Below are 25,469 nucleotides of genomic sequence, written 5' to 3' on the forward strand. Positions count from 1 at the left end.
TGCACCAAGCCAATCAGAAAAGATACAGACTGTACCTGTGCATAACTTCTGAACATTAATTCTAACTTCCTAGGCTTATGTTTCTGCTCCCTTTCTGGCCTCAGATGATTTTCCTGACTTTCTCGCAAGGTTATCTATACATTTAAAAAGTGTATTTTCAATACTTCTCCTAGCAATTTTATGTATTTTGTTGCCGTTATATTTGGAGATATGTAGTCTATAATATTGCTAGAAATAAAGTCCAAGTAAGTTTATTAGGCTCATGCAACAAACATCCAGGAGTAAGCAGTCCAAAGCTGAGACTGTAGCTTAACGTCATTTGAGACCTAGGCTCTCTCAATCTTTCTGCTTTGCAGGCCATGGCAAAGCACTTAAGGAGCACACTCAACTAGAAATCCTAGTGGACTCCGTAAAAACAAAAACAAAATAAGCAAACAAGAACTTTTCCAGAAGCCCCACTCAATGACTTCTATAATACGTAACATGGGCTAGAAGTTGGTCACACGCCTATGCCTAGTCCAACTACTGGCTAATGAAAATGAGTTTACCACGAAGAGTCTGGACCAATTATGTCATTCCCTCCAGTTGGGGTGGAGCTTCTCCTAGGGGTTCCCGGCATAGTGCTTGCCACACAGAGGGCACTGGTCCTTTCATTGAACACTTACTGAGCATCCACTACGAGCCAAAGGCTCTGTGGAGGCACAAAAGGATTTGACACAATCTCTGCTAGACAAACTGAGATAGGTCAAAGGGTTTAGGACTCGGTATCCGCTCAATTCTCAGCGGTGGCCCTAGAGTCCCTAATGCAGATTGACCTGCTCCAGGTTATACTGCGCAGCCGCCGGCTCTCTCTGAGCACGCTCCTGACGCCCCGCCCCAAACGCGAGTCCCGTATGCGCACATCGCTTTCTCTCTGACGCACCCCCGGAAGCACTGGCAGTTTTGGTGGGGGCTGGACCGGGAAGCGTTTCCGGGGGCGGGAGGCGCAGGCTGAGGCGGTTGCGGCGGCGACGGCTTGAACGGGCCTGGCGCCGGCGGCGGCGGAAACTATCCCACCGGTGGGCTATGTGAGCGTCGAGGACTTGGCAGGTATGTCGGAGTCTGGACAACGGGTACTAAGGGGGCAGGAAGGGAAACCGGAGAGGTATAAGGGCTTCTCTGCAGGTCGCGGCGCGCGCACCTCTGGCACCGCCAGGCCCATAACGCCGACCGGGATGCTGAAGCCGCGCGCGGGCCGTTGGAGTCCCGGCACCCCGGGTCCAACACCTACTGTCTCCGGCCAGCCCGGCGCGCGTACAGCGACCCGAAGGCCCCTGAGGCAGCATTTCGCCCAAGGTCACCCCGCGGCGGCGGACCTCAGCGGGCCAGAGCGCTTAGAGATCCTGCCCCCCCGTCAGTCCGCCCGCCGGCCTTTCGGGGGCGCCGGGTAGGCGCGGCTTGGCGGCCTCGGAATCGAGTCAAGGCCGGGAGAAAGACTACACCGGGACTTCGCTGATACCTGCCTCTGTTTACCTCTGTGTTTCACCTTTTTTGTTGTCTGTGTCACCTGTGGTCACCTGCCCTTTTTGCCTCTCAACTCGGCTCCTGTCAACTTTGTATTTCTCTCCACTTTGGCTCTCTCGAACCCATCTCGGAGTATCTGGACCCTGTCTTTATTTCTGTTTCCATCTTGCTTCTGTGTCTCCTGACCCTGTGTTTCCCTTTTAGTCCTTAACTTTCATTCATGGCCCGCTTGTCGGTCCAGCTCTTTGCCCACCTGTGTTTCTCTCTCTCTCTGCCAATCGTGTGTCCTTCTGTCTTGTTTTTGCCTCTCCTAACTGGGTTTTTCTGGGCGAGCCTGCCCTGACCTCTGAGCCATGGAAGGTGACTCATGAGCCTGTGAAGCTTCCTGCACGGGTGACAATGTCAGCGACTAGACTGCCGTCTGACCTCAACTCTGACAGGTGTCGCCCAACCTAAGTGTCAGGGTGCAGGAGCTCCTGGAGGACAGAGAGAAGGCCATCTCAGGGCCAAAGTAACTGGATGAATCCTTGCTTTTTCTTACCGTGGTTTTTCAGGCCTGCCCAGCTCCCTACTTCCCTTGCTCCATCCACATGGCCTCCAGGGTTCTAAAGAGCCTGCTTTCTGAGTTACAGCTGCTTAACCAGGCCTGTCTCCAGGCTAAGGAAGGGTCTGAGATCCTCTGCCCCTTGGGGCTCATGGAACAGTAGCAGAATTTCTGGGAGAGCTGTATGCTTAGTTCAGAGATTGTGTCACTGTGTACAGTTAAATTATGAGAAACATAATAATTTGGGGTTCTTCATTCTTTGCTTTACAAAAGTATTCACCGGAGAAATAAGCCAGACACAAAAGAACAAATATTGTATGAGTCCACTTATATGAGGTATCTAAAATAGGCAAATTCATGGAGACAGAAAGTGGAGTATAGTTTACCAAGGGCTGAGTGGGAGGAGGGAGTGGAGAGTTTAATGGATACAGAGTTTTAGTTTGGGATATGAAAAAGTTCTGCAAATGGATAATGGTGATGGTTCCACAACAACATAAATATACTTAATGCCACTAATTGTACACTTTAAATGGTTAAAATGGTAAATTTCATGTTAGGTATATTTTTACCAAAAAAAATTGCTAAGTGTAGATTCCTGGAACTAACAAGCGCTATGAAAAATGTGACTTTAAAAATTCATTCTGTAGCTTTTAGGAACATTTAGTTGAACTTAACGTTTCTTGATGCCTGCTCTCCACAGCCAAGGTCCTTAGAAAAGGAGTTTGGTTGAAAGAATTTAGTTAAAAATTTCTACTTGTAGCAGGTTCCCACCTTGGCTGTCCCTCCATATTCATTGGATTCAGTGCAGGAATCTGCTACACAAGCAGAAAATTTGAGGAAGATTTTAACTTTTCACATGAAGAAAACTCTTAGGGTTGGAAAAATAGTCTTTTTATTATAATAATGAAAAATTGTGTTATTTTCTTGTGTGTTTTCTGATGGGGAGGCCTTTGTTTTATGTTCTCTCATCTAAGTTATCGGTTTGTTTGTAAGCTAGTTTATCAAGGTTTCTTATAAGGTGTAGCAGCTGAATTACTACCATATTGAATCCTAGATACCATCGATTATTTTATGTACCACCAAAGGAAGAGAAAACACTGCCAATTAAGCTATTACATATGCTTCTTTACATTTTTTTTTTTTTTTTTTTTTTTTTGGCGGTACGCGGGCCTCTCACTGTTGTGGCCTCTCCTGCTGCGGAGCACAGGCTCCGGACGCGCAGGCTCAGCGGTCATGGCTCACGGGCCCAACCGCTCCGCAGCATGTGGGATCCTCCCGGACCGGGGCACGAACCCGCGTACCCTGCATCGGCAGGCGGACTCTTAACCACTGCGCCACCACGGAAGCCCGCTTCTTTACATTTTTAAACTTATTTAGACTTTATTTTTTTTGGTTGTGCCGGGTCTTAGTTGGGGTGGATGGGCTCCTTAGTTGCAGCATGCGAACTCTCAGCCACGGCATGCACGTGGGATCTAGTTCCCCCACCAAGGATTGAACCCAGGCCCCCTGCATTGGGAGCGCAGAGTCCAAATCACTGCACCACCAGGGAAGTCCCTAGACATTTAAAAATGATACTCTAGTGTATGTGTAAAAAGAAGAAAAGTGAAATAAATTGGTTAAAGTGTTCATTAACCTTCTTAACCTTCCTACTCTTGAATACTTTTCAATTCAGAGTTGCATCCGTGCTTTTCCACAGTGTCATCTTTTGTGCCATCAGAAACGTTGATGAGGCTCTCAGGAATGCTCTATCATTGTCTTAGGCAGAGACAACTGTTATAACTTCCACCTGGACATCACATCTTGATTTCAGAAATTTAAAAATGTGAAAAAAATGTGCCTCTTATAATCAGTTGAATATAGTGCTATATTATTTTCATGAACTTTTCCTTTTTACCTTATTTATGTTTGCAATTAGAATAGAAAGAGACTTTTGTCTTATTTGTAACATACTGAGGAAAAAACTTTTATTTTGTTCGTATGTAGAACATACATACCGGCAAGTGCTGTTTCTTCCTTCTGCTTTCTTGATTGAGCTTCTTATCCGGAATTCTAATGAATATGAGGGTGCAGTTAAAAACATTTCCTTGGCTTTATTGTAAGGTAATGGCAGGATGACTGATAAGTGGGGAGTTAGTGGTTAGAACAATAACTTCTCTTTTGAATCTCAAAGAATTTACCACAATGGACCTATTTGCCCTGATGTTCTTAAGTAAACATTCAGCTGTGGCATGAATCAAACTTCACAAAGTAGGTAGCTTGTTTTTTTAAAACCCTAAAATAGGTTTTACTAAGTTCTTTGGCTACAGTGTTCCAATTAGAAAATATAGGGGTATTGATTGATAATGGTCTGGAGGCCAAAAACACTTTTGCAAAGGATAGTTTAATTCTGCAAAATTACATAGGTATCGACCAGTGTTGGTTTCCTATTTTTGACAGATGTACCATGGTAATACAAGATGTTAACATTAAAGGAAAACTGGCTGACAGTCATATGGGAACTCAACATTTTTTGCAACTTTTATGTAAAACTAAAATTATCCCGTAATTAAAAGTTTATTTAAAAAATACAAAGGCAGAAGCTAAGAAGGTGCAGAAACAAAGCTAATATAACCAAAAAATATCAATCGTGATTAATTTTCTTTCTGCTACTCACCCACAAGTATAGTATTTATTAGCAAGGCACTGGTACACAGTGAATAGCATCAGCATCTCTTACATTTTCAACGTGATTTTTCTTTTCAGAAATCAATGTGATTTTAATTTGAAACAAAACTAAGAAATGGGTTCCTCTTCCTCGTTCATTCATACTGCTTTTTGATGGTCATGGCATAAGGAACTTTATCCCAGGAATACAACTTTGCATTAGGTAAGCTATAAACTTGCTAAAAATGCAGTGTTTTAAATTATTTACTAAAATGGTTTCTTTTTCAGTAAAAAATAATAATGTAGTTGTATTTAATTGCCCTAGACCGGAAAGGTTCTTTTACTTCTCTTCTGAGGAGTATATATTGCACATTTTAAGGCCAATCACTGCCATACTTTGTACTGTTAGAGCATTTAAATTCCAAGAAATTTTCTGCTAAGTGACATTTTTTTTTTAACTTAGAAAAATATTAGATTTGGAATTACGCTTCTGTTTAAATCCTGACATAACCACTTCTGAGATATGTGGCCTTGGACAGATCTTTTAACCTTCTTGAGCTTTAGTTTAACTCATGAGTGTGATGATACAGGGGTATTGCCAGACCCAAGTTTACATAGTCTGCTTTGTGAACTGTAAAGCATTTGACTTAAGTATTTTTGTACGCATGGGGTGTTGGTATTATTGTACATTTGTACCAGTCTAGAGATTTACTAAAGTAATATTTACTGTGTTAAAATGTGCTCTCTACAGTAAGCATGCAAATTACCATGTGCCGTGATTAAGAAATCTCTGGAGGGCTTCAAGAAAAGTCACTCATGGGTTGGCTTCCCTATTATATTGTTGTCCTCTGTGTTTTTAGGATATGTCATTGGTATTTAAATAGTGTATAAAACTTGACATACAATTCCTCAGCTGAATAATAAATACAGGCTGCTTTTAAACTTGTCAGAGTTGGAAGGGATCTTGGAGATCATCTAGTTCAGTGATTCTTTTTATTATTATTATTAATTTATTTTATTTTGGCTGCGTTGGTTCTTTGTTTCTGCGCACGGGCTTTTCTCTAGTTGCGGCGAGCGGGGCTACTCTTCATTGCAGTGTGCGGGCTTCTCATTGCAGTGGCTTCTCTTGTTGCTGAGCGCAGGGTCTAGGCACGTGGGCTTCAGTAGTTGTGGCATGCAGGCTCAGTAGTTGTGGTGCACCGGCTTAGTTGCTCCGCGGCATGTGGGATCTTCCCAGACCAGGGCTCAAACCCGTGTCCCCTGCATTGGCAGGTAGATTCTTAGCCACTGCACCACCAGGGAAGCCCTCGTTCAGTGAATCTTTAATATTTACCCTTTGTCCTCTGCTTTAAAAAAAAGCCAGATAATCTCAGTGAACAATGGAAGGAGTTAGCTGGGATTGGTATGTTTGTTTTAGAACTGTTACTATTGGATTTTTTTTTTTTAACTTTGCAAGGTGACATATAAAATTGCTAGTACTTCATTAAGTCTGAAGACGGTGAATAATTTGCCCTGGAGTTTATGAATGTGTTGTACATTGTAGATTGTTTCAGGTATTTATTTGTGAAAATACTCATCTTTACCTTCCATACTGTCTCATCTCTCAGACTGTATTGGGCCTGAGCAAGTGTTTTGAATTTAAATTCCAGGTTCACTGCTTACTGGTTATATGACCTTAGGCAAGTAGTTTAGCCTCTTTGTCTATTTCTTATTCTATATAATAGGAATAAAAAATACCTATCGAGTGGGTTGTTATGAGGATTAAATTAGAATACGAAAAGTGCTTTGCACAGTCTTTTACAATACATGCGTTAAATACATGTTAGATGCTGTTACCTCTCCTACTAATTATGACATTTTCCTAGTTACCCAGTTGGGATTGGTAACTACTTTACCTTGCATCCCTCTGTTTTTTAAAACTGCTTTAATGTGACATAATTCATAGGTAGTTAAGAGGTTTTTTTTAGTATATTTAATGGGTTGTATACCCATCACCACAACTTAATTTTAGAATTTTTGTCTCCCCTTTAAAAAAAAAACAATTTGCAGTCACTCCTCGCCCTGTAGTTCCTTGCAGCCGCTGATTTACTTTTTATCTCTGGATTTCCCTATTCTGGACATTTCATATAAATGAAATCACATAAGATTTAGCCTTTTGTGTCTAACTTCTTTCATTTGGCACAGTGTTTCAAGGCTCAGCCATGTTGTCGTATCTATCAATACTTCATTCTTTTTTATTGCCGAAAGAATGGCATAATACATATAGTATGTAATAAAATGGAATAATATTCCATTTTATAGGTATACCACATTCTGTTTATCCAGTCATCAGTTGAGGACATTTGAGTTGGTTCCACTTTTTGGCCATTATGTATAATGCTGTTATAGACATTCATGGATAAGTTTTCTGTGGACATTATATGTTTTCATTTCTCTTGGGTATATACCTAAGAGTAGAATTGTTGAGTTACGTGATAACTCTGTTTAACTTTTTGAGGAGCTGCCAAACTGTTTTCCAAAGTGGCTGCCCCATTTTACATTCCCACCAGTAATGTATAAGGGTTCTAATCCTTCCATATCCTCTCCAACACTTGTTAGTGTCTGTCTTATTTATCATAGCCATCCAAGTGGGTGAAAAGTGATGTCTCATTGTAGTTTCGATTTGCATTTCCCTAATGAATAATGATATTGAACGTCTTTTGTATGCTCTTTTGTATATCTTCTTTGGGGAAATGTCTATTCAAATCCTTTACCCATTTTTCAATTGGGTAGTCTTTTTATTATTGAATTTTAAGAGTTCTTTATGTATTCTGGATACAAGTTACTTATCAATTATACGATTTGAATATATTTTCTCCCATGTTGTAGGTTATCTTTTCATTTTCTTTTTTAATAGATCTTTATTGGAGTATAATTTCTTCACAGTACTGTGTTAGTTTCTGTTGTACACCAAAGTGAATCAGCCATATGCATGCATATATACCCATTGTCCCCTCCCTCTTGAGCCTCCCTCCCATCCTCCCTATCCCACCCCTCTAGGTCATTGCAGAGCACCGAGCTGATCTCCCTTTGCTATGCTGCTGCTTCCCACTAGCTAATTATTTTACATTCGGTAGTCTTTTCATTTTCTTGATAGTATTATGTGTACCTTGGGCTACTCTTGCATCTTTCTGCCTACCCAGTCAGTTAGTCCCATCAATTCTGTTTTCCATACCCACTGTTACTTTCATTGCCTCAAACCTAGAGCATATTTACTGAAATCTTAGAATTGACCTTTGTTTCAGACTTGCTCCTGCTTTAAGACCATCAACAGATTATCCTTTCTGAACATATTTCACAGCATGTCACACAGAAGTTTTCAGTGCTGCCTCCAGTGCCCACATTTAAAGCTCAAACTCAGCCTTCAGCAGGATAGTACCAGTCATTCCTTCCAGATTTATCTCTCACCACTCCCTGTCACTTGTAGAAGGAAGCACAGGTAATGATGTACATGCCACTAGCAGTGGTCTTGAATGGAAAAGAGCTTTTGAGAGGACCTTCTGGTGGTAATTTTATCATAAAATAGGATCTTGCCCTCAGTGTGATGGTACCAGTAACTCAATTTTTTCAGTGTGTCACACTCATAATACACTCAACCTACAAGAGATTAAAATAAACCAGAATGCCATGTGGTTTATAATGTTTCTTTCTGTGTTAATAAGTGAAATAGGTTTACAGTTTTTTCTTTGTTGTCCAGTTTTGATAGCACGGTTTTATAAAAAATAATTAGCAAGTTTTCTCCTATCTTTGTTCCCTTTCTCCCTTCTTCCCCCTCTGAAACAGTTTATATAGCATAGGAATTAGTTTCAAAGAATTTTCCCGTTGTGCTTTGGGCAGTCATTTGATTATGTTTTATCATTTCTCCATAGTTACTAATCTGTTAGATTTCTATATTTTTCTATAAAGTTTTTATCAGTGAGACTTTAAAATTTATTAGGGGAAAATTGTTTTCTATTTTAAAGTTTCTATCATGTGATTATATTTCATTTCTTATTCCTAATTTTGTGAATTTGACATTTCTAGATTTATTATTGTGTGATCACTTGTAATCAAATGAGCTCATGTATGCATTTCTGCTTTGGGGGATTTATTGATGCTCTCTGTGGCCACTTATGATCATTTATGTAAATGTCCTATGGAAACTGAAAAAGAAGATGTATTATTTGTAGGATACAGAGGTTGTATGTTTCAGTTAAATTAGCATTATTAATGATAACCAGTCTAAACCTCTAGATCCAAATTATCTTTTGCCTTATTGATTTATTAAATATTAAAAGAGGGACATTTATATTTCTTACTATAATTATGTTTCTGTCACTGTTGTGGGTTTTTTTTTGGAAACTGTACTACATTTACACATAGAAGTTCGCAAGTTAACCCTCATGTGAATTATAGAATTCATCAATTATCAATAAACTTTCACCTCATTTGATGCTTTTTTTAAAAGATTTATTTATTTATTTATTTTTGGCTGTGTTGGTTCTTCGTTGCTGTGCGCGGGCTCTTTCTAGTTGGCGGTGAGCAGGGGCCACTCCTCGTTGCACTGCGTGGGCTTCTCATTGCGGTGGCTTCTCTTTGTTGCTGAGCACGGGGTCTACGTGCATGGGCTTCAGTAGCTGTGGTTCACGGGCTCTAGAGCGCAGGCTCAATAGTTGTGGCGCACGGTCTTAGTTGCCCCGTGGCATGTGGGATCTTCCCGGACCAGGGCTCAAACCTGTGTCCCCTGCACTGGCAGGTGGATTCCTAACCACTGCACCACCAGGGAAGCCCCTCATTTGATGCTTTTTACATTGAATTTACTTTGATATTAATATTGTTGTCTGAAATTTTTTTGTTTTCATATACCTGTTCTTTTTACTTTTGACCTTTTTTTGTGATGGATTCTATTCACTTTCCTACATCTAAAAAAGTACTTCACCTTCATTTTGAAAGATATTTTGATTGGGTATAGAATTCTAGGTTGACAGTTTTTTCTTTCAGCACTTTAAAGATGTCTACTGTTCTTGCATTGTCTCCTTTCTTCTGGCTGGCATTGTTTCTGACAAGAAGCTTGCAACCTTTCTTACCTTTGGTCCTCTGTACACAATGAATCCTTTTTCTCTGGCTGCTTTTAAGATTTTCTCTTCGTTACTAGTTTTCAGTGATTTGATTATGATATGCCTTGGTATATAGTTTTCTTCATACTTCTTGTGCTTGGGGTTTGTCAAGCTTCTTGGATCTGTGGCTTTATAGTTTTTATCAACTTTAGGAAGATTTTGGCTGTTATTTAAATAAATTTTGGGCTTTATACCCTCCCACTCCTTCAGAGACTCCAATTTTGTGCCTTGAAGTTGTCCCACAACTCACTGATACTCTTTCCCCCCTTCCTGTTTTTTTTTTTTTCAGCTTTTTTCTATTTTAGGTTGTTTGTGTTGCTGTGTTTTCAAGTTCACTAATCTTTTCTTCATGTTAATTCTTTTGTTATTCTCATCCAGTGTTTGTAGAAGTTCAATTTGGGTTTTTTTGTTTTCCTGTCTACCTACTATGCTTAATTTTCCTCTATTTTCTTGAACACATGGGATGTAGAATTTTCTACCATTTGTATAAGTTTGTCATTTCTGGTTCTGTTTCTGTTGATCAGTTTTTTCTTTTTTCTCTCTCCTTAATATGGGTTATATTTTCTTGCTTCTTTGCATCCCAGGTGATTTTTTTTTTTTATTGAATGCTAGACATGAATTTTACCTTGTTGGGTTCTGGATTTTTTGTATTATGTAAATATCCTTAAGCTTTGTTCTGGAACACAATTAAGTTATTTGGAAATATTTTAATCCTTTTGAGGCTTTTTTTAAAATTTATTTTTAGTTGCGTTGGGTCTTCCTTGCTGCGCACGGGCTTTCTCTAGTTGTGGAGAGCCGGGGCTACTCTTCGTTGCAGTGTGCGGGCTTCTCATTGTGGTGGCTTCTCTTGTTGTGCAGCACAGGCTCTAGGCACATGGGCTTCAGTAGTTGTGGCACGCAGGCTCAGTAGTTGTGGCACATGGGCTTAGTTGCTCCGCGGCATGTGTGAGGCTTGTTTTTAAGCTTTGTTTAATGGGACCAGAACCGCATTTTGTCTAGGGCTAATTTGTCCCCACTGCTGAGGCACGACTCTTCTGAATACTCAAGGCTTTACACTCAGGCAAGTTTTCTTCTATTAAATATTTTATTTGATTATTCCTTCTACTCCATTCGTTTTGTTATTTCTTTCAAGGGTGCTAATTAGCCATATGTTGGATCTCTATTCTCTGTTCTCCTGTTCTGTTATCTTCTCCCTTGCTGTTTTCACATTTTTATCATCCTCCTGCATAAAAGTTCCTCAAAGTGCCTTCCCCATCATTGATTCCATTTTCTATAGTTGCAATTCTGCTCCTTATTGCCTGTTTAAATTTTTGCTCTATTTTAGTTTCCTTACATCTTGTCTTTAATTCAGTTGGCTCTTTTTTTCATATCATTTTACTGTATTGTCTTATCTTCCTTAAACTTCATTCATGGGGACTGCGTTTTCATGTTTGTGGAAATCAGTTTAAAAATGCTATCTAAACTGTACTCTTTGTTTACACTTTACTATTTTCTTGGTTATTGTAGAATCTATTTACAGACCCCATTTATTTACAGAATAAAACTATGTTGGGAAACATTTTGCTCAGGTCTGAAAATTTCCCCCTTTTTGGGAAGATTATTTTGGGGTCCTTCACTGTATACCTGAATGCTGTTATAATCAACTCTTAGCTCTTTTGCTGGAGGATGGGCTGACTATATGGACACCAGGGTTAGCTTGAGTAGAATGGCTGGGGCTGGAGGCTAGGTCTGAGGCACTGTTAAGAGAGTTTGAGCACTTCCTTCTGTGTTGGTGAAATTGTTTTACCAGGGGCCTATTTTTGTCTCTTTGGCCCTTGGCTGGCAAAGGATGGGCTATGTTTTTGCCTCCTTCCTGGAGCTACCCTCTCACGTCAAGTCTTTAAAAATTTTCTGCTGAGGCAGTGTGCAACCCTTGGTATCCCAATGCAGACATCTCTGAATGTTGCCAATATGCAAGACCTTTCCTGTGGTCTGCCTTGGCTTTTTAGCTGCAGGCCTTCCAGATAAACAGGTATCTGTTGGTCCTCTGTCAGGATTACTGCTACCAGAATTGCCTGGTTGCTAAACCAGGTGGAATTGCCAGGTCAGTGTCTCCCTTTATCCTGGCCCCATCTCCACGATATCCTTAATTAAAATTTGTTGCATATAGATAACTCTGATCCCAACTCTTCAGGCTAGCTTTTCTGTATTTCTTAGATTTTTTGGTTAGGATATAGTAGATGGGAAGAATTATATGCTGCTCTCAAGTCTTCCTCTTAACCTGGTGACACCAAAATTTATAGTGACAGGATGTATAACTTTAGAGTATACCAGGTTCCCGCCTCTGAATTCCTCTTGGATTTGTAATTCTTTTGTGGTACTTTTATCAGGCTTTGCATTGAATAACAGGGTTGTATGCGTGTTTTTTATCTCCCTACCAGATTATAAGCTCTGGACAGTGACATTCCTTCATTATCTTAGAAATCTCCCACGGTACTTTGCATATAGTGTTTTATGTTGTGGGGTTTTTAAAAAAATTTTTTTAGTGAGTTAATTACTTTTATGAAACTCTTTAACAATTGAAACGGCAACTGTACTATTAATATAGGTCACAACTGCCTGTGAGTTTGTAAATATTGCTTATATAGCAGGAAAACCTATAGGAGAGGGGGAATATGTAGAAATGCCACATTCACTCAAATTTAAGGGTAGAGGTCAGATACTTGCTAAATTACAAAGACTGTTAACCACCTTGACACAGTTAAAAATAAAGTTACATGACTTTTTTTCCAATTTTTTGTTTTTCATGTGTGGTAAAAAATAAATATCATTCAGGGGGCTTCCCTGGTGGCGCAGTGGTTGAGAATCTGCCTGCCAATGCAGGGGACACGGGTTTGAGCCCTGGCCTGGGAGGATCCCACATACTGTGGAGCAACTAGGCTCGTGAGCCACAACTACTGAGCCTGCGCGTCTGGAGCCTGTGCTCCACAACAAGAGAGGCCGCGATGGTGAGAGGCCAGCGCACCGCAATGAAGAGTGGCCCCCACTTGCCACAACTAGAGAAGGCCCTCGCACAGAAACGAAGACCCAACACAGCAAAAATAAAATAAATTAATTAATAAACTCCTACCCCCAACATCTAAAATAATAATAATAATAAATATCATTCAATTTGCCACTTTAACCATTTTCAGGTGTACAGTTTAGTGACATTAATTATACCCCAGTGTTGTGCAATCAGCACCACTTTCTAGTTCCAAAATATTTTCATCACCCTAAATAGAAACTCTATCCATTAAGCAATAACTCCCCATTTCTCACTCACCTGAGCCCCTGGTAACCTCTAATCTACTTTCTCTGAATTTGCCTATTCTAGATATTTCACGTAAGTAGAATTATACATTTGTACTTTTTGTCTGGCTTACATAAATGTTTAGCATGTTGTTTTAGTGTAACGTTTTCAGCGTTCATCCATGTTGCAGCATATATCAGAACTCATTCCTTTCTGTTTGTGCTCTCTATGTGTCTTTTCAGTATAATTGATTTATAATATTGTTAAAGTCCTCTATTTCCTTATAGATCTTCTGTCCTGTTTTTCTATCCATTATTGAAAGTGAGGTAATGAAGTCTCCACCTGTTTTATAGATGTGTATGTTTCTCTCTTCAATTCTGTTAATATATATTTCTTTTGTTAGGTGCATATATGTTTTGTTTTAAATTTTTATTTATTTATTTATTTATTTATTTATGGCTGTGTTGGGTCCTTGTTGCTGCGCGTGGGCTTTCTCTAGTTGTAGCGAGTGGGGGCTACTGTTCATTGCGGTGCGTGGGCTTCTCATTGCGGTGGTTTCTCTTGTTGTGGAGCATGGGCTCTAGGCACGCGGGCTTCAGCAGTTGTGGCTCCCAGGCTCTAGAGCGCAGGCTCAGTAGTTGTGACGCACCAGCTTAGTTGCTCAGTGGGATCTTCCCGGAACAGGGATTGAACCTGTGTCCCCTGCATTGGCAGGCAGATTCTTATACACTGCCACCAGGGAAGCCCTAGGTACATATATGTTTTTAATTGTCATGTATTCTTGATAGAGTGATCCTTTTTGACTTAAAATTTATTTTGTCTGATAATAATATAGTCACCACACCGCTCTTTCTGTTTCTCTTTGCACGACATACCTTTTCCATTATTTTACTTTCAACATCTTTGTGCCTTTGTATCTAAAGTGAGTCTCTTATAGACAACATACAGATAAACCATGTTTTTTTAATCCATTCTGCCAGTCTCTTGCCTTTTAATTGGAGAGCTAATCCATTTACATTTGAAGTAATTTACTGATGAAGGAGGATTTATTTCTACCATTTATTTCTAGCTATCTTCTGTGTATCTTACATGTTTTTTGTTCCTCAACTCCTCCCTTACTGCTTTTTAATTGAGATTTTTGTTTTGTTTTGTATACAGTTTTGATTCCCTTCTTTCCTTTTCCTGTATATTTTTAGTTATTTTCCTAGTAGTTACATTGAGGTTTACAATTAACATCTTAAATTTAGCTAGTTTCAATAGCATATGAACACTGTGCTCCTCTACATCTCCATCCCTCCCTCTTCATTATTGTTATTGTCACTGATTACATCTTAATACATTGTGTGCCTAATAACATAGATTTATAATTATTGTTTTATTCATTTGCCTTTTAAATCATTCAGGAAAAAAAGAGGAGTTGTAAACCAAAGGTATAATATCAGCTCTTACATTTACCTATGTTGTTACCTTTACCAGTAGTCTTTATTCCTTCCTATGGCTTTGAATTACTATCTAGTTTTATTTTGTTTGTTTGTTTTTGCGGTACACGGGCCTCTCACTGTTGTGGCCTCTCCCGTTGTGGAGCACAGGCTCCGGATGCGCAGGCTCAGCGGCCATGGCTCACGGGCCCAGCCACTCCACGGCATGTGGGATCTTCCCGGACCGGGGCACGAACCTGTGTCCCCTGCATCGGCAGGCGGACTCTCAACCACTGCGCCACCAGGGCAGCCCTCTAGTGTTCTTTTATCTCAGCCTGAAGGACACCTTTATCATTTCTTGTAGAGGAAACCTATTAGTAACAAACACCCTTAGCTTTTGTTTATCTGGGAATGTCTTAATTTCTCCTTCATTTTGAAAGGATAGTTTTGCGGGTGTAGAATTCCTGGTTGACAGATCCTTATCCTTGCACTTTAAATATGTCTAAATATGTCGTGCACTGCCTTCTGAGTGCCGTGGTTTCTGATGAGCAGTTAGCTGTTGGTCTTACTGAGGATCCCTTTTGTGTGATGAGTGGCTTCTTTCTTGCTGCTTTCAAGATTCTCCATTGTCTTTGGCTTTCCACTATTTGACTTACAGTGTATCTCATGTGGATCTCTTTAATTTTATCTCCTTGGAGTTAAGCTTCTTGGATGTGTGAGGTTTATGTCTTTCATCAAATTCAGGATGTTTTCAATCATTATGTCATTTAATATCTTTTCTATTCTTTTTTCTCCTGAGACTCTGATTTGCATGTTGGTGTATTTGGTTTTCCATAGGTACTTCAGATTGTGTTTCTTTTTCTTCATTCCTAATACTCCTCAGACTGGATATTTCAATTGCTTTACATTTGAGTTTGATGAATTTTTTTCCTTTTGCCTGCTTAAATCTGCCATTGGACTCCTTATTATGAATTTTTAATTTCAACTTGTATTTGTTTCCTTGGTCTGCCATAATAAAATACCACAGGCTAGGTGACCTAAGCAACAAAAATTTATTTTTTCAGAATTTTAGAGGCTAGAAGTCTGAGATCAAAATGTTGGCAGATTTGGTTCCTCCTGAGGCCTTTCTCTTTGGCTTGCAGGTGCCAACTTTTCACTGTCTTCACATTGCACGCATGCCTGATGTCTCTCTGTCCAAATTTCATTTCTTATAAGAATGCCAGTCAGCTTGGATTAGGTCCCAACCTAACAACCTCATTTTAATTTAATTACCTTTTTAAAGGCCCTAAATCCAAATATAGTCACATTCTGGAGTACTGGGGATTAGGGCTTTAACATAGCAATTTTGGAAGGGTACAACTCAGCCCATAATACAGCTGTTACACTTTTCAGCTCCAGAATTTCTATTTGGTTACATTTTATAATTTCTGTCTCTTTATTGCCATTGTTCTCCTGATTTTCTTTAGTTCATTGTCCATAGTTTTCTTTAACAATTTGAGCATATCCACGACAGTTGACTTTAACAGCTTTGACTAGCACTTAATAATGTCTGGAATTCTTCAAGGATAGTTTCTAATTCTTTTTTTCCTGTGAATGTACCGTATTTTCCTTTTTCTTTGTATACTTAGTAATTTTTGGTTCAGAACTGGATATTTTTAGTATTCTAATGTGGTAGCTCTTGGAATCAGATTCTTCCCCTCCTGGGGGATTTATTTTGTTTCTTGTTGATGGCTGCAGTTGTCTATATGGTGATTTTTTTCTAAACTGTTTTGCAAAGTCTGTATTCCTTGTTGCATGTAGTCACGGAAGTCTCTGTTGCTTTATCTATGTGATAGGCTGTGTCCTGACAGAGATTTCCTTAAATATTTGGGCCCAAAGAATGGGGAATGGTGTTTGTATTTTAAAATCTTCTGATGGATGCTACTGGGAAAACCACTGCAGCCTGAGGGGGCCAAGAAAAAGCTTGTGTGGGTTGGCCAAGATGCAAAACCCCAAATTTTTGGACAGTGTTGTTCTTGCCACCCTGGCATCAGCCAAGCACTCTTGGAAATTGGGCCACTGTCCTACAAATTGTGGCAGAGCTGAGGAATGGGGATTATTGCTGGTTTGCAGCATGCTGCTCTCTTAACGAGGTTTAGCAGCTTCTTCTTTCATCAAGCATTGCATTGGTTGCTGTAAGTGTCTGATCGGATTCCAGAGTTCAGAAATGGTTTATTCTGATCATTTTAACAGTTTACTAGTTGTTTTAGTGGAGGGATTGACACCTAAAGCTTCCTACTCCACCATTTTCTCTAACATCGCTTATGGCGTTTATTTTTATAGAACTGTTTTTAAAAGCCTTATCTCAGTCACATAAAATTCCACAACAGATATTTGAAATCTTGAGGAAAAGATGAGTTATTCAGTAAATAGTGTAGGAAAAACAGGCTTGCCATTTTGGAGGGGAAAGGAAAAACTGGATCCTAACCTTCTCCTTATACCAAAGTAAACTCTTTTTTTTTTTTTTTGTGGTACGCGGGCCTCTCACTGCTGTGGCCTCTCCCGTTGCGGAGCACAGGCTCCGGACGCAGAGGCTCAGCGGCCATGGCTCACGGGCGCAGCCGCTCCGCGGCATGTGGGATCTTCCCGGACTGGGGCACGAACCCGTGTCCCCTGCATCGGCAGGCGGATTCTCAACCACTGCGCCACCGGGGAAGCCCTGGGTAGGAATTTTTAAAGGATGTATATGATTTATTCTGATATATGTGCAGAGAAGTTTCTAGAATATACAGAAGTTTTTTAATGGTGATTTCCTTCCAGGGGAGGTGGGGGACTAGGAATAAATGATGGAGAGATTTTTTTTAACATCTTTTTTGTAAATTTTTTATGCGTGTGTTTTATTCCCCCCTTTTTTCAAATAGCTAAGATCAAAATTCTTTACTGATGAGATAAGAGAATCCAGATGTAGTTCTCAGAATTTACATACCTCTAGTCTCTATACATTTATGTAGTTAACTTTTCCTTTTGAAATTACAAATACCTAAATAATTTATTTCCTGGTCTTATTTTTTTGTTTGTTTTAAATTATTATGAAATGTTTTAAGAGCTATAAACCATAAATTAATACTTCATTCTAAAAACACTGCCTTACCTCTTAAAATTATTAATGACTTATCTGGTATTTTAGCATCTTCTTAGAAGAGGCAGTGATGTGATAGGAAAAATAGCATAGGCTTTGGAGTCATAGAGACCTAGATTTCAAATTCCAGCGTAATAAAAACTAGCTTTTATTTTAGCCTTAGGAAAGTTACTTGAAATAGTGAACTTAAGAATGTCAGTCCTCTACGTTTGCAGGATCGTTACAAAGATTAGGTGAAAAAAGATGTACAGTTCCTGGTATTGGGTTGGCCAAAAATTTCCATGTTACAGAGAAACCCAAACAAACTTCGGCCGACCCAATATATAGTAATTACTCAGGAAACATTAGTTTCTTCTCTTGGCATCTCTCCCTATCTCTGAAAGATAACTTTCAACCTTTGTTGGGTTATCTGCTTCTTTTATCTCATACTTAGAAAATCTGGTATTTAGCAATGTTTAGATATGGTATTAGACCTAGGTGACAAATAGCACCAATAAATCTTTTGAGTTTTCTGGTTTGTTTTAATTTACTATGGAATTATGGGGCCTGAGCATGCTGCAGAGTTCATCTCGTTGATCACTCTTGTTAGGAATTGTCTCTAATGCTTGACTCATCCCACAAAATATATTTACAGTAACGCCACAGGCAATCCCTTATTCTTTGTTATAACTTTATTTTCAGATTAAGTTCATTCAGTAACAGGGACAGTATTTACTATCCTCTTTGTTCTATAACTTTTTAAACAATTTGGAGATCAGCCGATAGAATACCTTGCCTTGCCATTTCGTTCTGCTTCACATTATGAGAAGCTCTTAAAGGGCTTAAATGCTGACAGCAACTAGAGAAACCCATATTGTTTGGGACCTAGGCGAGTTCACCCCTGTGGTGCTGAAGGACCAAAGGCCTGACTGTTCTGGCCCCACCTGTTCAGCCCCCTGACGCCTTAGTGGGTTCTAGCCTGGTGGTTTCCTTTCAGTTCCTTGCAGTTACCATGATCATTTCTGCCTGAGAGCCTTCACATGTGCTTTTCCTTTTTTCCACAATTCCTTCCTCACCCCAACTTGTCAAATATGGGTTGAACCTGAGCCCTCTTAAAAATTCTGTCGTTTGGAACAGGTATTGTGTTTGTTTTGACTAGAAATATTTACTTTGTTTTACTTGAGATTTATATAGCTTACAAATATCTCTGGATTCTATTTTCCCACTCATAGACACAGGCGGTATCAAGAGTTAATACCATAAAGAATGGTGGCTCGTTCCTGCTTTTGGCACACTCGCACCTGCAAGCCTTGCTCTGGGGAATGAATGCTCCACCCACCATGCCCACAGGCCAGGGGACTTTATGGAACTGTGGAACTTGTCTTAGTTTTCTTAGTGATCAATAAGTTTCTCTTTGGGCTGGAATTAGTACTAATTTTTCTTTCTCTTGTAGCACCAAACAAGATTTGTGATGAAATGGAGCCTGGAACAAACTCTTTTCGAGTAGAATTTCCTGATTTTTCCAGCACCATTCTGCAGAAACTGAACCAGCAGCGCCAGCAAGGACAATTATGTGATGTCTCCATTGTTGTCCAAGGCCACATTTTCCGAGCACACAAAGCCGTTCTTGCTGCCAGTTCACCCTACTTTTGTGACCAGGTACTCCTCAAAAACAGCAGGAGGATTGTTTTGCCTGATGTGATGAACCCCAGAGTGTTTGAGAACATTCTCCTATCAAGTTACACGGGACGTCTAGTAATGCCTGCTCCAGAAATTGTTAGTTACTTAACAGCTGCAAGCTTCCTCCAGATGTGGCATGTGGTAGACAAATGCACTGAGGTTTTAGAAGGAAACCCTACAGTCCTTTGTCAGAAGCTAAATCATGGCAGTGACCACCAGTCTCCCAGCAGCAGTAGTTACAATGGCCTGGTAGAGAGCTTTGAGCTGGGCTCTGGGGGCCATACGGATTTCCCCAAAGCCCAGGAACTGAGGGATGGAGAGAATGAAGAGGAGAGCACCAAAGACGAGCTGTCATCTCAGCTCACCGAGCATGAATACCTTCCTAGCAACTCGTCCACAGAGCATGACCGGCTAAGCACTGAGATGGCGAGCCAGGATGGGGAGGAGGGGGCCAGCGACAGTGCCGAATTCCACTACACCCGGCCCATGTACAGCAAGCCCAGCATAATGGCTCACAAACGCTGGATCCATGTGAAGCCTGAGCGCTTTGAGCAAGCGTGCGAGGGCATGGATGTGCATGCATCCTACGATGAGCACCAGGTCACAGAGTCCATCAACACCATGCAGACAGAGCACTCGGTCCAGCCCTCGGGAGTAGAGGAAGACTTTCACATCGGGGAAAAGAAAGTGGAAGCGGAGTTTGATGAACAGGCTGATGAAAGCAATTATGACGAGCAGGTGGATTTCTATGGCTCTTCCATGGAAGAGTTTTCTGGAGAGAGGTCGGATGGGAATCTCATTGGGCACAGACAGGAGGCTGCCCTAGCAACAGGCTACAGTGAGAATATTGAAATGGTAACAGGGATTAAAGAAGAAGCTTCCCACCTAGGATTCTCAGCCACCGACAAGCTGTATCCTTGTCAGTGTGGGAAAAGTTTCACTCACAAGAGTCAGAGAGATCGACACATGAGCATGCACCTTGGTCTTCGGCCTTATGGCTGTGGTGTCTGTGGTAAGAAATTCAAAATGAAGCATCATCTCGTGGGCCACATGAAAATTCACACAGGCATAAAGCCATATGAGTGTAATATCTGTGCAAAGAGATTTATGTGGAGGGACAGTTTCCACAGGCATGTGACTTCTTGTACCAAGTCCTACGAAGCTGCAAAGGCTGAGCAGAATACGACTGAGGCTAACTGAAAACAGGGTCTGGCCCTTGAGTGACAGGCACAAAAATACACTATGGTAATTATGCAAATCTGGGCACAGATGATGCGTGCTACTTGCTATTATGAGAGAAGCTTAAAAAAAAGGAAGATATTTCTGAAAGACCAGCTCTAAGTAGGCCAATTAAAAAATCTTAATTCTTCAAATTTGTATGTTCCAGGCCTGGAGTGGGTCATGGGGATAAGTTAGCCCACCTCACACCTGGCAAGGTAAACCTTCAGGCCCATTGTGAATGAGGCAGGTGGACTTGGTGATAGAGACACCTGCACTTTGAATTGGACTCCAACCCACCAGTTCCATTTCAGGTGGCAGCAGTTTTTGATCACTCATTATTACAAGGTCATATTGGAATTTTATTTTGCTCTTACTATAGATACTTAGGTAATGTGGGTTTGTTTTGGTAGCTGCTTCACTGAATGAAATGCTACTTATGTAATAGCTACAGATAATGTGATTCCTAGGATACTAAGTTGATTAACAGAGCTCTCTTACCTGGGTTTATTCTTTCTAAAGGGTATTTTAACCAAAACTATGGAGATACTAAGAGGGTGACATTCTAAGTAAGAAACAAATAACTTATGGTACAAGCTTCAAATTCTGTAAGATGCCACTGTCACAATGTGTTTCAGACTCTTGATAAGTCAGAGTTTTATATTTTAGTACTAACATTTAGTTTAAACAACTGTTTGTAATTGTAATTCTCTAGGGTGCCAGACATAGGTATTTCTAACTGGTTTGCTGTCCCAAATCCTGTTTAATTGTAGCATCCACACAGTGGGATCTGCTCTGTGGCTAGTAGACATCTAGCCTGCTTTGACTCTCCGACCACGGTACCATTGGCTGCTCCAGCCGATTCACTCTGTCTTAGATTACGGTGCTTCCTGAAGAGGTCAGTCAATGACCACAGTTACTGGGAAGGAGCCAGAAGTCACGGCTGAGAGTTACCTGTGAACTTCAGGAGCTAATAGAGTGCTACAGTGACACTCCAACTGAGAGTAGCCGAGTAGCAGAATTTTGAGTGTCAGGTTATACTTGGGTGGGGCAAGTTGTGGGGTACAATTACCCAAGAAAAGAGGAGTCTTGAAAATACACTGGTGGGGGAGATACTCGTAGAGGGGTACACTGAGCTAATCCTCCTGGCTCTTTAGGAGTGCTGGAATGTGTTTTAAAAGGCAGAAAGAAAGAGTCCTAATTTTAGGAAGTAGTCCACAGATTCATGCTCTCATATTATAGATAAAGCTGCGTAAGTTTACAAGTCCACATAGCTATATCTACCAAAAAAAACAAGAAAAGCAGCTATTCTGAGACCTTTTCTGAGGATCACTCAGAGGTTTTAGGTTAAAAAAGAAGCATGTTCAGGATGTTTTAAGCTGTGTAACATACCTGAAGTTGTCACCAGGGTAGGGACAGGGTGCTACTGTTATGTTAACTTTTCCGTAAACTTACCGGCTTATTATTTCTTAGTGGAAACTTTTTTCCTTAAAATAAAAATAACTTTTCTTGGATTTGGGGTGAAGTTTTGTTCTAAAAGTTTGGCTTTGCTCTAAAGTGAGAGACTCTGCTGGCAATGGCCTCCGATCCTCAAGCTCCTACCATCAAGGCATTTACTTGTTAAACGTTGTTTGGAAAGGGGAAAGGAAGACTTACTTACCAGTTAACTCTTGTAATCGGGTTACAAAACAGGGATGTATTCATTAACACTGTATCATTCTCGATATATAAAAAGCACTTTGTATTTAAAACTTTATTATAAATATATATATATATTGATTTTCTAACCTAGAAACTAGATATTACCTCTTGGTTGTTTGCCACATTAATATCTTCTTCTCTTAGTGTTGAAACTTCAGTTAACAGTCATCTCTGTGTACCTAACAGAGAATATAGAAGTGACTTACAATCAAGCTCAGTTGCTCCTTCTCTTTTTCTCACGTTAGAAGCAGTGGGTTTTAGGTAGGATCCTAGCCTTTATATGTGAGGAGAAATTGTTGTATTACTCCTACTAATTTCAGTACTAAGGCAGTGAAGTCATTTTGTTCTGCCAAAAGCTGATCACCCTCTCCCACGGTTATCAGCAAACCATTTTCTGCCTCTTAGGAAGGTTTGATGTGCTGGTTTCTGTTAAAGATTCTATTCAAATGAATGTTAGGACACTTGGGAAGAAGAGTCTGAGAGGTAAAATAAAAATATTCTGGAAAAATCATGGTCCTTCAATTATGTTGAGATCAGCACAGCACCCCGTCATGAGTAATGGTGAGGAAGAGCTCTTGTTCAGCCAGGACTACTGGGCAGCTCTTCGGTGGTAGTTTTGGAAGCAGTCAGTTGTGCTGGGACTTATTTAATGTGTTATGAAGAGAGGGATATCTTTTATTGAACTCCTTATATGTACATCAGCTACTAAATGTAGAATATAAAATGTAAGTTCCTCACATCTGCAGTTTTAAGCTTTTTATGATAGTGGGGTTTTTGTAAAAATTAGAGTTGCTAATCAGGTCAGCCAGAGCCTGTGAGGTGGCTGGGCATCTGAAGTGCTGGCCATGTTCAGAGAGGCGGGGGGAAGGGCATTGCCTTAGTTTGGATGTTAAAAGTGAATGTTTATAAACTTTGCTTTTAGGATTAGGAGATCATACTGTATTACTACCTTTTTTTTTTTTCCTGCCCACCCTGAGTTGGATAGATAGTCTCTCTCCTTACCCTCAGTACAGCTTTAGAAAATCTTTATCCTTCCCATTGAGTTTGGATAGCAGGGGGTTAACATTTCCAAACAGTCTTTCAGGGATCTTGTCAATGGCCTACAACCAAGGTATTTGTCCCCTACTTTGAGTCTTAACTGTGGTTTTTCTCCATTCCCAGTGGGACAGGGCTTCAAGGCACCACCAGTGGTATTTAATATTAGTACTTATGCTATGCCTTTAATTTTAGATACACACATTGCAATAATCCACTTGGTAAAGTAGTTATCACCGTCTAACTGAGGAAGGACTACGATAGCCTTTCCTCTACTGTGGAGGGTTGTCCTCTGGCACTCTCGGACCCCAGCCTGTTGATTCTGATTTCTAGATCTCACATTCCTCCAGTCTCTTCTTTTGGCCACTACTTTCAAAGAGTCTGCCCAAAAGGGTCTCCTCCGTTCTAGTGGGCATTTGCTGAACTAAATTGACCCTAAGCTGACTTCTAGCTGTTTGGGAAAGCTGCTTAGTCTCAGTGGTCTTCCCACGGAGGCACACACCTCCTCAAGCTGCTGTAGAAGTGAAGTTGGGGCAGAGCAGAAGCAACAACACTGTGCTTTCCCTGAGGAAGAGGATTTGCTGCAGCCCCCTGGGGGAGGGTGGAGAGATTGCCATCCCACCAAAGCCAGGTGTTTGCTTTTATAAGGTCTCCGATAATTAGGAATACTGAAAACCAAGCAACATATATCCACGGCCTCACCCTCAGCCGTCTGTGCCACACTAATTTTGTGATTTAGGTTGCTTTCATGGGTGACTAACTTTATTCAGTGAAACCAGGGTGTGTGTTTGTTTGGGTTTTTTCTTTGCTACTTATGTGTTTAAAGGTACATGTTTCTTATTTCAAATCTCTACTGATAGTGCCCTATGGGAAGATGCTGGAACACATTTTGCAAATGTGACTTTTTTTTTTTTTTTAGTTTTGCTTGAAGCCTGTGTCATAATGTCAGTTGCTGCTGCCTTCTTTCCTTTTATGAGGTTCCCAATGTTTCTTCTAGAAAATTACTTTATTTATGCAAGTCAGGTGACTCTTAGACCCAAAACCATTTGATGATAAATAGATTATCATTAGGTGCATATCTTATTGATATTTTGTGAAATGTTATGCCTGTGTTGCAAAAGTTGAATAGTTTTGTCTTTATATATTGCTGTCTTCAGTGTACAGCATGGTTTTACTTAATTGAATGTTACTGTTTAATATTTTCTTCTTATAGAAGAGACCACGGCCTTTTGTATGACATGTTTTAATAAATGTTATCTGTCAACTTTGTAAAAGTTTTGTTTTTCACTGTGGATATATGACCACATATCTTTGTTTTCATTCTGGCTTTTGCCACCTGAGAATAAAAGTTATATCGTGGCCTTTTGACAAGTAAATGCCAAATAGACAGCCCGATCAAATGGGTAGCGAGTGATCATTTGCTGTGTCAGGCATTTATGACGATTAACTCACTTAAACCCCCACCAGCCCCATCAGGGATTTAGGTGTGCTGGTTATTCTCTGTTTGCTCCTCCAGATTCCCTCCCCACCCTGTGCTTCGCTTTGGAGACTTGCCCCTATGGACCCGTCCTTCTGGCTTCTGGTTAGGATCTACCAGAGACACGCTGGGAGGAGCTAGGCGGATGGGAGGAGCAAAAAGGCAGGGCATTCACTCTCCCGGCTCCTTTCTGCCAGGTGTGGGTGGACAGCAGATGGGCTCCTCTGCCTAGGCCCCAGCTCCTGTCAGGCAGCTTCAGGGCTGGGTAGCAACACCCTTCTCTTGTCCTTTCAAGCTGAGGGTTGGTCTGACTCCCTGTTTTGCCGGCCCTCGGGGGCTTAAGTGTCCTCATAGGAGTTCCTTAACCCCCTGCCCGTACCCTTTGTAAATAGTCCCTTACGAAACTCTCCTCAGTCCCCCCAGCTGAGTATGGATCTGTTTTCCTGCCAGAACCCCAGATGATGCCTTGGGTATACTCGTTTCACATGTGAGCCTGCTGTGATTCAGAGGAGGTAGGTCTGTTACCAAACGTGGTTCTGCGACTGTGGGGTGGAGCTGAGATTCAAAAGCAGTATTTCTGGCTACAACACACGGAGGTGGTTTTTCCACTGCTCCGCAATGCCTCCATGCTCTTTAGTTGGGTCTCTGCTTCACCTCACTTTCCCCTCCCCTACCCCCCTCCCTCTCCCCCCCGCCCGCCAAGAAAACCCTCAAGAGGCAGCAATAGTGCTCTTTAAAAGTGCCGCA

At 40.7% G+C, this 25,469-nt stretch overlaps 1 protein-coding gene across 2 annotated transcripts; it reads left to right on the top strand.

Annotated features, from left to right (window-relative positions):
- Positions 1-993: 993 nt before the first annotated feature.
- On the top strand, positions 994-24,472 carry ZBTB43 (zinc finger and BTB domain containing 43). 2 transcript variants are annotated; one of them, XM_079927345.1, is made up of 3 exons: positions 994-1,089; positions 4,790-4,913; positions 19,065-24,472. In XM_079927345.1, exon 3 carries the CDS (start codon positions 19,088-19,090, stop codon positions 20,489-20,491), a length of 1,404 nt encoding a protein of 467 aa, XP_079783471.1. In that variant the 5' UTR covers positions 994-1,089; positions 4,790-4,913; positions 19,065-19,087; the 3' UTR covers positions 20,492-24,472. The 2 variants fall into 2 exon arrangements, with proteins under 2 accessions (XP_079783471.1, XP_079783472.1); XM_079927346.1 differs by lacking the exon at positions 994-1,089 and having other exon boundaries at positions 4,416-4,913.
- The last annotated feature ends 997 nt before the right edge of the window (positions 24,473-25,469 follow it).

Source organism: Stenella coeruleoalba (assembly GCF_951394435.1).
Source record: "Stenella coeruleoalba genome assembly, chromosome: 7".
NCBI classification, from domain to species: domain Eukaryota; kingdom Metazoa; phylum Chordata; class Mammalia; order Artiodactyla; family Delphinidae; genus Stenella; species Stenella coeruleoalba.

What these genes read in the sequence shown, in the direction of transcription:
- ZBTB43 (XM_079927345.1), top strand. Translation starts at nt 19,088, where the DNA reads ATGGAGCCTGGAACAAACTCTTTTCGAGTAGAATTTCCTGATTTTTCC.